At 42.3% G+C, this 17,170-nt stretch overlaps 1 protein-coding gene across 2 annotated transcripts in view; it reads left to right on the top strand.

Moving 5' to 3' along the window:
• The window catches only part of FMN1 (formin 1), a 398,649-nt gene that overhangs the window by 355,283 nt on the left and 26,196 nt on the right, over positions 1 to 17,170 (top strand). For both annotated transcript variants that reach the window (XM_015557593.1, XM_006778123.2), the window contains 2 exons: positions 6,496 to 6,547; positions 11,348 to 11,497. In XM_015557593.1, coding sequence (XP_015413079.1) covers positions 6,496 to 6,547; positions 11,348 to 11,497 — 202 coding nt within the window. The remainder of the gene's footprint in view (positions 1 to 6,495; positions 6,548 to 11,347; positions 11,498 to 17,170) is intronic.

Below are 17,170 nucleotides of genomic sequence, written 5' to 3'. Positions count from 1 at the left end.
AAAAATTATTTTTTTAAAATTTATTTAATAAAACACATTGCTGCCATGGTCATGGTTAGAGCATTGGCCCATGCTCCAAAGGGCCACAGGTTCGATTCCCAGGTCAAGGGCACATACATGGGTTGCCGGTTCGATCTCTCTCACATCAATTTTTTCCTCTCTCTCTCCCCCTCTCTCTTCTTCTCCCTTTCCTCCTTCCTTCCACTCTTTCTAAAACTCAATGGAAAAAATACCCTCAGATGAGGATTAACCAAATAAAAAAATTGCTTTGGCTATTTGAGGTTTTTCATGGTCCTATATAAATTTTAGGATTAATTATTATAGTTATGTGAAAAATGTCGTTGGTATTCTGATAGGGATTGCAGTCAGTTTGCCTTTTCAGTTGACAATTTAGAGTCAATAGAGAAAACTGCATTTATTGTGTCATGCAGGGAACCTATAATAGGTCACTATATAGAATCTAGAGCATAAAGGAGGAATCTTTGCGCTCAGAAAACTTACCTTTTAGAAATAGACTCCTGCAACATTATCTTTCATTTAATATTGGGAAAGTGATTAATTTAATCAGATCTGAGATTGTGTAACTCAGTGGCCATTAAGTGGGAAAAAGAATTAGGTGGGAATAATCATACACGCCTGTCCCCTCACGCCTACACCCCCTGCAAAAAAAATGAAATAAAATTATAAATCAGTTACTATCTTTCACTCCTGGGGATTAAATAAAACAAGATGGGATGGGACAGGGAACACGCTTCTGTGGAAGAGGCTTAGCAGCCAGGGTAGGAACGCTGGCTTTGTAAGTGAAAGGGAAAACTGAGTTTTTAAGCAGAGGATGCCCATTCTAACTTGAAACTGATCACTAGTAAAATTATCGTCCACTGAGTGTGGCTGTGGACATTCTTAAGAAAGAACAGAGCATTATGGTTGAAATATTGTATTATTCATCCCAAAGACAGAGAGCCAGAATAGTGATTCCCAGCATTTGCTTCCAGCCAATCAGTAATCAATGGCTTCTGTTTTTGAGGGCCTAGCATGTTATTCACTGCATTAACCTCTCATGTTCAGCACATGCAATAGTCACAACCACCTTGCAAGGTAGATCTTATTATTCCAGTTTTATGGGTAAGGCGCAATGGAATTAAGTGACTTTCCCAAGGTCTTCCAGTTAATAAATGGCAGAGCAGAAATTCAACCCGTGTCCACCTGATGCAAAGCCCATGCTCTTCCCACTAGCCTGCACCTGCATTTAACTCTCTCAAAGCAGCTGTCCAGTTGGAAGCTTGAACCCCCTCTAGCCTCAGCAGGAGGTGGACCCATCAGAGATCTGACTGCAGAGATTCTGATGCAGCCGAGCACTGTTCTCTTTGCATGTGGCTCTCATGACTATGTGGGAGGTAGGAATTAACATCTTTGTTTTACAGCAGAGAAACTGGAACCGGGGATATACATGCAACTTGTCCATGACACTGGAGCAGCGGAGCTGGGCTTAAAACTTGGCATTTAGCTATCTTGAGTTCTGAATTGCATTCCTTGGGCCTACAACCAATGAATACAAAGGGCCATTTCTGCTTCACTTGGTATGCCACAGTACTTACGAATTTCAGAATTGTTTTTGTGGGGCAATTTTATGATAACTAATGAGACAATGGCCATGAAATGAATCAGGAAACAAAGTTCCAAGGTACTGAAGGTTTATGCAAAAGCAAATGTTCTTTGTTCAGTAAAGGCTGCATTAAATAAAACCCACATTAATGTTTCTTAAACAAAACCAAAAAAAAAAAAACCTTCTAAAGAAGCCATATTGCTTTCTCTCTGTGACATGGCATTATGAAAAATAACCGTTCTTTATTGGAGGAAATGAAAGTGGAAGAAAAGCAACATAGTTCTACCAATGACAGAACATGTATCTTATGCTGTAGGTAGGTCATCATACAAACTTACCACTCAGCGTTCTCTGAGCACTTCCAGACATTCACATCGCCACGGTATATGCACAGCCTTCATAAAGGAGTTTGGAAGACAGAATTGACGTTAAGCAAAAATTCTCACTTTCAGTACTCTGATTTTTTTCTTTATTTCTTTATTGTCTTAAACTGTGAAGACTATCTGCATGCTAAGCAGCTTCTTTAGTCCCCCAACTTGGAAAACAATTATATTTAACTCATTGCAGACAATGAGACACCTTTTTGTGAAAGAAAGAGGAGAAAGAAGAGCAAGGTTGGGGATGCCTGTTATTTCTATCTCCCCTGGTGCAGTGTCAGTATCTGACCACTTCTCCAAACTCCTAAGAAGTCTGCCCTCCCCCAGACTCCCCGACCACACATGTAGTACCAAGTTTAAATGGAAAAAGAAGCACCTAAATACTACTCTCCATGTGGCTATGTAGAATAGAAGCCTAGGAAAATCCCACACACAGATCAGGGCCACTGCTAGCCAAAGTTGTAGGTAAGGACAGTTTTTATCTAAGACTTATCATCTTCAATTAAACATTGTCCCTTTTTTGTGCCCAATACCTTTGTAGCATGCTCTGGCTGCCCAGGTACCCCTTAATGCAGTAACCCACATGAAGTCTCCTTTTATAGGCAACAATTCATGCTCTGAATTTTTTTTTTTTTTGCTACCCTTTATCAAAAATTACTCACACCTGATCTCTTCTCTTGGATTTAATTGTCTATCTTCCCCAGCCAGAATGAAAGTTCTCTAGGGACCTTTGTCTGCCTTTTTTCAGTGGGGGAATCCAAGCACCCATCTGGCACACAGAAGAAAGAACACACCCACCTATGCCATAGATCAGTAGCTACTCAAGGCTTAAGTGAGGACTTACAGGGTGAGATATGGCCAACAGTAATGTACTCTTTGTCCTGCCGAGTGCTTGAAACTTTTTTTTTCTAAGTTGAGAACATTCATTTAAAAATATTAGCTTCCCTGAAAAAGATAGGAGATCTGGTCACACTGGCAAGTACCTTTCCTCCCTTGAATGGGGCATGGCCTTCCCATGTCCCTACCACTCCCTCTGGCTTCCCTAGACTGAGACTGTGTCAGATCCAATATTGAGAAGCGAGGGGTCAAATTTTAGAATATCAGCATATTGCACTTGGCCTATAGTTGCCCTATTTGTTGGAGGTATTAGAATTTGTGAATGTGACTCCAGCCTTTAAATATTTTCCTTACAGATAATGTCTTTCTGTTTGGTCTGAAACTTTAAAATGTATAATAGCATGGTTAGGAATGCCACACATTGTGGCAGGAGAAGTATTTTAGGCTGGGAGACCTTCCAGGTCACACCATGGACTGGGTCCACCCTTTCTTTCTGTGCGTAGACCCTTTGCCTGGGAAAAATTGAGATCTCTAGGTTCTTCCCATTTTCCTGAGAACTCTTTTCCCCAAAACCCTCAGTGATTATACTATATGCATTGCCTCTTAGTAATACCTCTTTTTGTATTTGGATGCCATTTTCCTCACAGATAGCCATATTCATAGAGCCATTGCAAGTGCTTATCTAATGCTTAATTCAGTGGGGAGCATATTTCTTGTCACTAAATGTATATGCAATGATGGCTTGACCATAGTGTACTTAACACAGAATGGGAGCAGCCAGTTAGAGACCATTGGTGACGGAGAACAGCAAAGGTGTCCAGGAAGACCACTCAGGCCTTGGAAGAATTTTCCTCTTGTTTGACTAGGCACATAATTAAGAATCACTGGATAAGAGCAAACCACTCGGTTGTTTCACATTTGAGGGAACTAACTTGGTGTCACCTATGAGAGACATGGGTCACTTCTCTGTATCTGATTGGTGAAGAACCATACTAATTCAGAGATTGCTGCTTAGAGGGTGGGGGGAAATGATATCACAAAAGATTCCCATAACTATGGCTTTACCTAAAATGGTATAGTTATCAAAGCCAAATCATCCATTATAATAATAGGCTAATATGCAAATCGACCAAATGGCAGAATGACTGGTCACTATGACACGAACTGACCACCAGGGAGCAGACGCTCAATGCAGGAGCTGCCCCCTGGTGGTCAGTGCGCTCCCACAGGGGGAGCGCTGCTCAGCCAGAAGCCGGGCTCATAGATGGTGAGCGCAGCAGCAGTGGTGGGAGCTAAGGATGTCCAACTGCCAACTTAGACCTGGTCCCTGGGGGGAGCAGGCCTAAGCCATCAGTCAGACATCCCCCAAGGGCTCCTGGACTGTGAGAGGGCACAGGCCGGGCTGAGGGACATCCTTGCCCCCCCCCCACCCGTGCATGAATTTCATGCACCGGGCTTCTAGTGTCAATATGAAAATTTTTGTTAAGTGAAATGTACTGGACTTAGAGAATATAGTATACAACTTTATCCTCACAACCTTCTTTAGCCTATGTTAATATTCTAAATATAATGCTTTAGGTTTAGGAATCCTAGTATATCTCTTTTTAAGCAACCTATATTCAACATATACATTTGTTTAAAGAATAGTTTATGATTTTTGAGAGAGGAAAGGAAAGAGAGAAACATCCATGTGAGAGGAACATCCATCAGCTGCCTCCTGCATGCCCCCTACTGGGGATCAAGCCCACAACCCCGGGCATGTGCCCTGACCAGGAATCGAACCAGCAACCTCTCGGTGCACAGGTTGATGCCCAGTCAACTGAACCACACCAGCCAGGGTCAAAATATACATTTTTAAGCTAAAATAAATGATTTAATATGTAGGCACTTTCCATGTTTAAGGTACAACAAAAAACAAGCCAGGTGAAGTTGCTTCTTTCCTGCAGCTTACATTCAGTTGTTGTTTAATAAACGAATGAGCAAATGAATTAGTGCAGCAGGTAGATGATGGCTATGGGGGGAAAGGTAACATGAGGAGGTAGGGGAGGGGAGGATGCATGGCAAGGGATGATCTTTTACTGAATGAGGTGAGGGAAGGTGACATTTGGGCTGAGACCTATTGGGGTAAGAGAGCCAGTCATGCAGAGACTGTGGGCAGACTGTCCCAGGGAGGTGGAAAGGCAAGTGCGTGTGTTCAGTGTGCTCAAGCATCAGCTAGGTGGCCAGCCAGCCTGGAAAGGAATGAGCATGGAAAAGAAGAGGTAATGTCACAGCCCTAGCCAGTTTGGCTCAGTGGATAGAGCCTTGGCCTGTGGACCCAAGGGTCCCGGGTTTGATTCCTGTCAGGGGCACGTACCTCGGTTGCAGGCTCCTTGCTGACCCGAGCCCTGGTCGGGGCACGTGCAAAAGGCAACCAATCCATGTGTTTCTCTCATATTGATGTTCTTCTCTGTCTTTCCTTCTCTCTGCCACTCCCTCTAAAAATCAATGGAAAAATACCCTCAGGTGAGGATTTAAAAAAAAAAAAAGTAATGTCACAGAGGAGCCAGAAAGGAGACTTGCAGGGCCTTCTGGGACATTATGAAGACTTTAAACTGTTATGTCAAGGATGATGGCAAGTTGTTGGAAGATTTTAAGCATGGGAGTAACTTAATAACATTTACATTTTAAAATCAGTGGTGAGTCTCAGCTGGGTGACTCAGTTGCTTGGAGCATTGCCCCATACACCAAAAGGTTGCAGGTTCGATTACCTGGTCAGGACACATCCCTAGGTTGTGGGTTCAATACCCAGTTAGGGCGCATATGGGAGGCAATCGATCGATGTTTCTCTCACACATTGATGTCAGAGCATGGGTTCCTAATCTTTAAGTTCAGAATTGTATCTCACTATCACAGATTTCTGTAATAATCTTAAGTATTATTTTCAATGCATTTAAAAACATTATTCTGAGAAAGCAAATCGTAGGCCTCCCCAGATTGTCAATGGGGTCTGTGAGTGTAGAGAGAGTGTGTGCAAGGACTCAATTAATTTGTTTGAATCTGAGCAGCACTGCAAATGGCACTGGGTTTATAATGTTTGGGAGAGGAGGGGAAGTGCTGAGCACATGCCAAGGCTCACAAAGAGGCCAACCATAGCCAGGTGACCACTTGTTCCAACCTGGCCAGGATTGTCCCCATGTATGACTTTGTCCTGGTGCAATTATTACTGCCACCTCCCTTCACTCTCACAAGTGTCCCAGTAAGAATGTAAATTAAATGCCCCTCCCCACACACACACACCCCTTGCTGATAGCTATAGCTATTATCAAGAAAGCAATGGTGTCTAGCCAGAATGGCTCAGTTGGTTGAGCATGAGTGTTGTCTCTGTTCTATGTACCAAAAGGCTCTCGGTCCTCAGGCCACATACCTGGGCTGGCAACCAATCAATGTTTCTCTCTCACATCTCTCTCTCTCTCCCTCTCTCTCTAAGCACATCCTCAGTTGAGGATTTTAAGAAAAAGAATGCAGTGCTGATAAATGTAGTGAATTTAGTGCCTTTTCCAATATGTGTGGTAGGAGCTGCCAACCCCTGAATTTGGGCTTATTTCTATAATGAATGGGTATAATCAAAGTTAGAATATTATGCAAAAATATGATGGAAAAAATACTGTTTTAATCATAATTATTTCTCTTTTACAGCCAAAAAAGAGCATAAAATGGAAGAAAGTCACCTGGAGAATGCACAGAAAAGGTAAACAGCTCTAACTTGGCCCCAGCTCTTTCTTTGACTAGCCATTTTATTGTTATTATTAATTATTATTATTAAGTACATTCCACATTGCTGTGCAACCATAACTACCATCTATATCCTGAATTTTCATTTTCTTCAAAGGCAACTCTGGATCCATTAAAGTCTAACTCCCCATTTCCTTCCCCCAGCCCTTGGCAACGACCATTCTAATATCTGTCTCTGTGACTTTGACTGCTCTAGTGACCTCCTGTAAGTGGACTCATACAGTACTTTTCCTTTTGTGACTGGCTTGTTTCATCCACATAATGACTGACTGACGATTCTTTTGGCCCCATTTGTTAAGACTATGCTTCCATGAACAATAACAGCCTGTGGAGAGCTGGAGTGAAAACACTGTGACAGGACTTGGGAATATTTTTCCTCAAGAAGCAAGAGATTTAAAAAAAAAAAAGCAGGAGATCATTGGGAAGTGACTCGCCTGCCTCCCATGTCATGAGGCATCTCTTCGCCTCTCCTCCATCACTCTGCTCCTGAACCACTTCCTGGGAGTCAGGAACAATGTGATCCTTCTTAGCATTACAACTAGATTCAACCAGTTATTACAAACACCTAAGAAGCTTACTGTGCCTTTCCTCAGAGCCTAGAGGACATCTCCAGGAGAAGTTTTCTATATGGAAAACTCCCACAGAATTGGTCAGAGACCTCAGAGGTCTCCTATTCAAGCTCTCCCCTACTTCACACCTCTTGTTTGCTCTTCTCTCTCTCAATGGCCATCAGATGGTAGAGGCCAATAATCACCAGCTGTGGCCCCCAGAGGGGCTTTCTTTTTATCAGTTGGCCAGGTTAGTCAGTGTGGCTACCCCTCCCTCTTAGAGGAGGAATGGGAATATACTGAGGCTTTCTCATATTCAGCTCAGAAAGTTGAGATAAATTTTGCTGGTATATTTCTAAAAGTACTAGAAAATTAAATAAGAGGTAAGAGCAGGAAGACACACATATGGAAAAAAATGGGCTTTACAAATACGTAAGGAGAGGAGTTCACTAAATGCAAATGAACAAACTCTACAAATGAGCCCTTCTCCTCCCGGGGGCTCTGAAAGACTGAACCGGTAGCGTCTGCTGTGCTTTGACAAGTCCCACAGCCTGCCCTGCTCTCCACTGTACTCGCCAATAAAATTAAAATGCAGATGAGAGCGAGGTGATGGCAAACCCTGCATTTTCCTAAGTGCAGACATGTTCTTGAACCATGACTTTATCTTCACATGATAATCTTGACAATGAAGACAGTCACCTGGTTGTGTGTGTGTGTGTGTATTTCTGTGCCCCTATATTGGTATGTTCCCTACAGGAAGCTTCCCATCTTCTGTGTCTAAAAATACTGCATCTGTGTTACAGAAATAATCAGCATGCATAAAAGAGACCCTCAACTAGGGGCACATGAGTATCAGGCCAAACAGAAATTCCGTTTCTGGGGTGGATGTCACTTCTAATACTTCTTCAAGATTCTTGCGTAAGGAACAGGGGCCCACCTCCGAGGGGCCGAAGCTGCTGCTGTGCATTAGCCATGCTGAGGGGGGCCATAAATTCTGGTTGTCAGCGTTTTCCGTGACTTTGTGGTGAAGGTAGTCTAGCTTTCATGTCATACATGAAATATGTCTGATCCCATCTTTAATGTAGAAACCACAGTTGTTTGGTTGCCCTCTTTAAGGAGGTTGGTGGTCAGTGTTGCAATATTCGTGTGAGATTTAGGAAATTCTCATGTTTTATTCTCAAGAGAAACAATTTACTCTGAGGCGAAGGAATATTTGCTTTTCCTAAGCAGTTTCTGAAGGCACGCATGTAAAACAGTAAGTGGATGTGTTCCACTCTGGCCTCTCTGCGCTGCAGAAGTAAAACCGTTCAGTTGGCCACGGGCTCTTTGATAGAATCATCGTCTGCACTTTAGAAATGTTTAGCTGAATTGTAAAGACACAGATCAGACGAGGAATTGTAGCAGGGAGAAAAGGAGTCAGGGAATAGTTTAGAGTGAAGTCAAGAAGTTATGTGAAACGTGATCAGAAATCCATCCACTTTTTAGAAGTCGAAAGCTAATTTAGAGTCATCTGCTGGCAAATAAAAGTTTCAGAAAGCCTGATTGCCCCTTTGTCTCTTGAAGAAAATTCTCCTGACTGCTTAAGATCTATAATTTTCATGCCCAAATTTCGGAAGGTTTTCAATCATCCGTCTTCTGTGAATCAAAATTGAATTTGAAAGGAAGAGAGTTTTGCTTGGGAGGACAGTGGCCTAGACTTTATCAGGTAGTTGCAGGTTCATAGACCAGCTTTTACCTTTTCCTTGGGCAAAGGAAGAGCACCGAATTCAAACAAGGCGCATCTCGGAGCAGCTGCTCTCCATCACAGCTGTGGTGCCAAGGCCAGGCCATTCTCTGCGACTCTGTTTACTTTGGTTCTTCAGAAGAGGCTCGCTTGCCTGCTTAGTTCCCAAAGCACATAGCAGGGAAATGCTCAAGTTCTGCCTTTCCTTTAGTTTTCGCCCCCTCTCAGGGTGAGTAAGCAGGACCTCACAGCTCCCAGGGGAGAGGGGGAGGTACATGGTTAGCTTCAGTTCAAAGTCGGGCGGGGAAAGCGAGGCCACAGGATGATGCGTGCTTTCCTCAAGCTCTGCCATAGCCCCCAAATAGAGCTGCCATTCTCTGCAAATGCACCAGTGCGTGCAATGCCCTGGTCTCGCACTCGAGACTCCCAATAAGGCTCCAGGTGTGGGGGTGATTTGAGAAGCAAGGGCTGGGGCTCTGTGCTCTTCCCTGTGTCCTGCTGGGCTGTAGGAAGACTATTTGTTCCCCTAAAGACTCACCGTGGAAGACTTTCTCCTCTCTATTGGTGCACAAAGAAATATGGTTCTGTATAGAAGGTGAGCATCTGGAAGAGAAGAAAATAATGATTTGCTTTGCTGGGGGCAACACACATTATGGAAGATATAGGGGCAACTGTGTCTAAAGTGGAAATGGGGGGAGGGGCACTGTTGTATTTCTTGAATGCCCGGGTCAGCGAGCATGAGCCACAGGGACGGAGGGAGGAAAAAGCATTTCCCTGACAATCAGGAGGCCGAAGATTAGCCCAACGCTGCCAATAAAAAGGGACATTCAGTCTTTCCGGGTCTTTGTTTCCTCATCTGTAAAATGAGAGCATTGGACAAGTTGACATGTAAGTCTCTTCCAATTCGAAAGCCCCAGGACTCTGTAAGAAAACCATGGCCGGTTCCTATAGTTCACAAAACTCTCTACAATGCATGTCCATGCTACATTAATATAATTTTCACTTTGAATGAAATAAAACTAGATGCCATGGAGCGTGCTTTGGTGTTACCAGTATTCTGCTTGCCACAGAATGGGTCCCGCCTGGGTGAACGTGGACATTGCTACTTTCTTCCATTGCTGGTTTTGCGCCAAAATATGCATGTTTGGTATTGTAAGAGAGTCCCTTAAGAAATTACTGCAGTTGTTGCCTTTCTCCACTTATACACTTCCAGTCTTTTAATAACTGGGAGCCAAAATTCCCTGACCAGTAGTTCTAATTTGCATTAAAAACAGATTTATTATTTACAGAAGCACAAAGAATTTATGGGACTCAGAGCTGCAGCCCCAGCTTGGATCTCGCCTAATCATTGCCATGGAATCAATTAACAGTTCATCTGTGAACTGTGGTAAAATCTTATGAGATACATATTGGCCAATAACTGAGAACGAGATGAAAGTATGCTCCGTACTAGTAACGGGGCTTCGGGGTTTTACAATCGCCATTGAATAGAGTTCTATTAGGAACTCAGTATTCAGGATGGCCACAAAAAAATGCTGTGTCTGAACAGATGATAGAGCATTGAGTAGCCATAAACCTGGCCATTTTTCCTGCTTTGATTAGTTTCCAACACCCTGGAAAAGGGAGCCATTTATTTAAGTGTTCTTGCTCATGGCAAATGAGCTTGTGAGGCTTGGGGTGGGTGAGGGCGGCTGGGTAGAAAGATTGAGTGCAGAACTATAAATTGCTGCAAAGCTAGTGCCTCCAAGAAGGGCTGCTTGGGAGGCCCGGCTAGTCTGGTGTGAGAGTCCATGGGGTAGGTCAGGAGGCTCTTAGTGATATCTGGGAATCTACTTTGCAAAACCAGGTCCAGATTGGAGATCATTTATTAACATCAAAGATGATTTTCCATCCAAACCTTACTATTCCCTCAACTGTACATATACTTTTGTGCATTTGGTGGTCTATATTCTTGTACCATATAAAGCTTTAAAAATGTAGCCTTCTTAAAGATCATAGAGGTTCAGTCCCTTATTTTACCCTTGAGAAAATTGAGTCTGATGCTGAGTGATCGGCCCCAGGTTACAACGCCAGAGGGTACCAGAATAGGAGAGAACAGTCTTGATTTTCCATGAAACACTCAACGGAGTAATTATTCCCACTGGGCTCTCTAACTGACCACTGCTTCATGCCACAGAGTCAATATGCCAGCAGTGTTCCCCGTCATCATTAAACTTCAAGTGAAGAGCAGGTACATGACATAGATTGGAGATGAAGAACAAACTCAAAAAGTTTTACCTGTATACCCCCCCAGACTTACACATGCTGGATTTTACATGGATAAGATATGACGAGGAGTATCCCCAGTCAAATTGAATTTCTTGGAAAGTGGATTTGAGCAAATGGGTTTTCTGGGGTTTAGGATAAACCACAGTAATGGAGACAGAGAGTGTTGACAGTTCCTCACCCTCTCCCTCACTCTGTTTTCCTCTCCTGCCTGTTGCAGTTTTGAAACGACAGTGGGATATTTTGGGATGAAGCCAAAGTCTGGTGAGAAAGAGATCACTCCAAACTACGTGTTTATGGTGTGGTACGAGTTCTGCAGTGACTTCAAGACGATTTGGAAACGGGAAAGTAAAAACATATCTAAAGAAAGGTAAGTTCCGACAGAGTCACAAATACCCCCTTGGGGAGTCCAGGAAACTGCCTCCTCAGACCTAGCAAAGCGCACACATTTCACACGCGTCAGTGTTGTCTTTCAGGCCAAGTGGCCATGAGGAAGGATTATTGCCTCAGGGCTCCTAGGGCAATTCGGGGGAGGCTTGCTGTCCGCACAAGCAGATACCCTCACGTGGTCCGATAAGTTACACTTTCTTAACCCCTTCCAATTACTAGCTAGTAAATGAAAGGGGAGCTGTGCTAATTTGCAACAGATTGCTTCTCTGCGTATTTTCATGCTGGCCCAGGCTAAATGAGGCAGCCTTGCTGTCGCAGACAGTACAGACAAATAAAAGTGAATGCTTTTCCCATTAATATACTGAACTTGCTTCAAAGGGAAATCTCTGAGACTCGGGCCACACTTAACACAGTGTTGAAGCCCCACTCTGGATTTACAGCGCCACTTCTGACTCCCCGTATCCTGCTGAGGACATCAAACTGCCTGCCGCTCAGCCTCATTGCAGCCTCCTGATTTTATTAGTTGGGGGTAGAAGGAAAACCTCGGCTCTGAATGCAGGGAGGTGTGTGTGTGCGCGTATGTGTGTGTTCATTCTGAGAAAGAGCATTTCTGCTTGATCACTGTTTTGATCAGGTTGCCACTGTTCTACAGAGGGTGTCACGGATTTAAACTTCAAACAGGTCTTGCTACTACCCCTGCAGAACAGATGCGTAAGAGTGTCACTCAAAGTAGAGCGGAAGGAGACAAAAAAAAGTCTACAAATTAAGGGAAATGATTCATTTAACTAAAGCATCCATATCTCACTAAAATTGAGACCTAAAATTCCTACGTTCAGTGCTTTTGTTCTTTACTTTGTAATCAGAGAAAAAGCATATGCATAATATATCTACATGCACACACAATACACTAATATATTTCACCTTAAAAAGCTATTTTTAAAAGTGATCAAAAGTTAGAGAATTTTGACCCAGTGTTGCTGAGTATCTAAATATTTTCTTTTTTCAAAAGACTGCTTTCTTTCTAAGGAAGTCAAAGAGCTTCAAACATGTTTATCAACATATCTTCCCACCATTGCCTCTTTGGGAACATGGGAATTAACATTAGTGCATCCATTATAAGGAGAAGCGGAAGCAGAGAAATAGTTAAGTGACATTTTAAAGAAAAAGATCATTGATAATAACATGAAAAAAAATTCTAAAAACCTTGACACCTACCTCATTTGCTCTTGCCCTGCAGCTGCTTATTTAACCCTTTCAGCTTCCAAGGAATAAATTCTGTCTCGTCAGCTTCATAGGAAAGTGGTAGCGCCAAGCTCCTCTCCCTCCCCACGTCCACACCTGACAGCCAGGAAACCAGCAGTGGGCTCTGAATGTATGGCCTTTGCTTAAGATTTTGCGCCTCACATGTTGAGCATCGTCCTTACTGAATTTGCCCTTGAGGAAGGAGCCCTAAAATGCTCCAAAAACCAAAAACAACTGAGAGGGTAATTGATTGCTTTACGTTATAATAATCTTCAGTTAAAATACGCCAAGTGTATTCTAAATTAAGAAGTTTTTTCCCGTCACTGAAGTTAGACCCGATAAATTGTGGGTCTGCAGGGGTGGTGGCTGGCGTCCTTAAACGTGACGTGTCCTCTGACTCCTAGCCGCAGGCATTTGCAGCACCGCTTCCTGGGTGCAGCTGGTGAATTGCCCACTTCACACTCTGTAAACCAACACCTTCCAAGGGTCATGACTTCCCAGGCCCCTCTCCAGTTCTCACTGAGCGATTCCAGGGGTCTCTTCATTCCAGCCGCGCTGTGCGAGATGGATCACCGAGGTTTCCAGCCTAAACAGCAGCATCTCCGAATGTTAACGATGCCTCATAAAATATTTTTGGAAGCAGCTTGTTTACAAAAATCTATTTGCTGAGAGATGTTAGCACATTATGTTTATTACTGCTCAGCCAGTTAAACAAATTGATTAATAACCCTGGTTTTCTTGTGAGGTGCGGATTTTTTTATAATTGTCCTCTGTCTGCTAAAGACTTTAGATTTTAAACAGTTTGGAACCACATATTACTCTGGTAAAATAAGCAAATCAACTTGAATTCTATTGTAATTAAAATAAGAAACAATATGATTACTTTGTTTGACACCTAATTAATGATGTTTGATATTATCATTTTTTATTACACTATTCCCAGAAATCCAATAAATCCCAACAACACTAAATGTCACAAGGTAACATAACATAGTACAAAGTCATCCTCAAAAGAAAAATAATTCAAATAAAAACCGGATGGCTTGTATGTATGAGGAAAAAGAAAACAATGGTTCGGATCGCATCAGGAGAAATTGCACCCACTTGATTTTTAGATCTATTTGAAACCCAACTAAAACCCCAGATAATGGGGGAAATGAAGGATCAATAATAGTGTTTTTAAAGGGACAGAATCACCTCTAAATGGAATGGAAGTGTTGAAACTACTTTGAGCCATTTGAGGTCAATTTCAGGTGGTAGAGATTCTTTACTTCTTTCTCTGCTTAGTATGGTTTCCAGGAAAACACATTCATTAGCCTAATGCACAGTTGCATTGATGCGGCTCCATGTTAGGGTAGCAACTGTCCGTTGTGGGACCCAGGACAACCTCTAAGCACACAAATGACTATAAAAGCGCCCATTGTTCTTGTGCCTTGTGAGCGCTACGGTTTACCTGCAGATTAACTATACCCAGGAGAAGAGCAAGCTACTTTATGATGGTATATTGATGGCATTAAGCTTTCCTTGTCAGTTAAGCCAATATTAGGCAAAATAGAAAAAGGCTGTGTCCAGGCACAAATGCATAATGCACCAACCCTAGATCTTCCTTCTGTCACCCGCCCAGTTCTCATGCAGCCCCTAATCTTGGAACTCATCCTCCAGTGAAATGTACCAGGCCCTTCCCTTACCCCTTATAAGTACAGGCAGTGTGTGCTCAGTGGTGTGAAACAGACCTCTAGATAGAGAGTTAGAAACCAGCGTTCTTACGCCATTATTTTGGTCATTTATTATTTCTTGGGGGACCCAATGACATATCACATCTGTAAAGTGTATAGGTTGGGAGGAAGCAGCAACTAAAAGTACACGATGATCTCTTCTAGCTTGAAATCTCTATAAATCTAGAAACTAATATTTTCCTAATATTCCATAAACTGTGTTTCATTTCTGAAATACTCTTTACCTTTAGTCTTGAACTCATTAGGGAAGATATTTCAAGCCAACATCTTGCAGAGGTTTGGGGAGGGAGAATTTTCCTTGCCCTCTTGGAATTGGTGAATGTCTACAGCTACCTTGTCTTATGCCCCCAGTTCTTCCCCTAAAATACTGATGTTGGTCCTAAAGACCACATTTTTAAATGAAAGTGTACATGCAAAAAAAAACACTCCTTTCCTCTGCTCATCTGTATCCAACATTGCGCTTACGGCTTTTTAAAGTTTATCGCGATTTTTATTCTCAGAAACAGCTTTGCCTCAATTGCACCTTCTCATGCACTTTTGTATTTGTGCCTCTTGATATGCAAACATTCCCTAGATATTTGTAATGCACATCTCTTCCACCTATTAAGTCAGCCGATTATTCAAACACATGCATAATTGGAAGGAACCTAATTGTTGCTGCTATGTTTATTACTATGCTTTACTCATTTTCTGCTTTTTCTTTTTTCTGTTTAATTACTCTGGGATATAAGACTCTTCCTTATGAAATGTCCCACTATTTAGGATATCCTAAGACTACTCCCCACATATGACCACACATGCATACATAGTGGCCACAAACCGCTACCACCCACAAAATGAGCTATGAATTTGCCAAAAGGTAAAGAAGTCCCGGAGGAGCCATGACTCCAGGAATAAAGTCTTGGCAAATAATTCACCCCGAGCCAAAGCAAACTTTCAAAGTGCCATTTAAAAAACCCATAATGGGTGAGTAATGAGTGAATAAGGAGGTTGGTGAATTTTATGTGAAATGCAAATAAGAAATTTTATTATACACATAGCTATAATTTACACCATTGTTTTTTTTTAGTTCAGCTAAATACCAACAGGGTTTTTGTTGTAACTATATCATTTGCAGCTATTATGGTTAATTATGTAACTGCCATTCCCTTGACAGCAGATGGTTCAGAGCTGCTGTGGGGTTACCCCAAAAGCTGTTCTCAGAGCTCCCTGTTGCTCAGGTCACTTTAGGAGCAGGAGTTGGGGACTTAGAGAGACCATCACTCAGCCCACAAAGGGCCAATTGATTGCAGTGTAGACGATACAGGAATTCTTCTCTTCAGATGAGAAAGTTATTCCTGGAAAAAATTCCATGAACTAACATTTTTATTTATTGAAATCTGCTGTCCTGCTGACATGCAAACATGATCATTACAGTAACTTCTCACAAGTTAATGTTCCCTTCCCTGGCCCTCTCTTATGTGGTTAAATGGTTTGTGTATACTTAACTGCTCAGAAGCTTCGTATTTCAAGGGACTCCTTTAATAATACAAATCACCCTCTAGTTGACTGGCAAAACTTTGAATTTCCCCAAGTCACATTTGAAGGCAGCTCTGTACAAATCCACAAACAGTAAATGTCCCAAAGAGCTAACTAATAAACAGAATTATCATAATCACAAAAAATAAAACCTGCTTATTTCCCAAGCAGTAAATTTAAAATTACTTCTGCAAAATTAAAACTATGCTATGAATAAGGAGAGGAGATGGTAGACTTTAAAATGGTAAGAATGGTAAAATCATTGATTTTTTTTAAAAAAGTAAAACACCTCTTTTGAGTCCCTTTCCTGTGGAAACTATTGTTCTCTCTCGCTTTCCTTTTCCTTTTGACTTCTTAAAAGAAGAGTTTATGTTAATTTCTTCACTTCTTTTTCCTTAGCATGTGCTTAGTCCTTCCTGTATCATTAAGGACAAAGCCTCAGTTGCCATAACAAAGACCAAAATAACTGTTGCTTAAATGAGAAAATTTTGTTATTGTTAATCCTCACCTGAGGATATTTTTCCATTGATTGAGAGAGAGAGAGTGAAAGGAAGGAGGGAGGGAGGAGGGAGAGAGAGAGAGAGAGAGAAACATCGATGTGAGAGAGACACATCGATTGGTTGCCTCCCACACCTGGGAGGTGTCCTGACCTGGGTTGGGGATCAAGCCTGCAACCGACGTACATGGCCTTGACTGGAATGGAACCCAAGATTCTTTAGTCCAACACTCTAACCACTGAGCCAAACCCAATAGGGCTTACACAAGAAATATTTTATATACTTTTGCATAATAATTTGAGTGTAAGTTGTTTGATTGTCAGGGTCTCAGGTTCCTTCTGTCCTGTGGCAGCCATCATTAAGATGAGGTCATTACTCACAAAGTTGAAGATGGCTCACATCACGTCCACCAGCACCATTACTGCTAAGTTCCTGCCAGTAGGAAGGGGAGGGCACAACCTTTCCTTTTAAACATGTGGCCTGGAAAATACACACATTTCATTGGGCAAAACTGAGTCTCATGGCCATAGACAGGGGAGCCCAGGAAATGTAGGCTTATCTGGGAGCCATGTGCCCAGCCAAAAAGACTCATGGTTTCTATTACTAGAGGCAGCAGGAGGAAAAGGATGTTGAGACCATTAGGAGACTTTGAGACATTTC

Source organism: Myotis davidii, unplaced genomic scaffold (genome assembly GCF_000327345.1).
Source record: "Myotis davidii unplaced genomic scaffold, ASM32734v1 scaffold46, whole genome shotgun sequence".
Taxonomy (NCBI): domain Eukaryota; kingdom Metazoa; phylum Chordata; class Mammalia; order Chiroptera; family Vespertilionidae; genus Myotis; species Myotis davidii.
The sequence above is the reverse complement of the archived record's forward strand: the minus strand, read 5'-3'. Positions and strand labels throughout refer to the sequence as shown.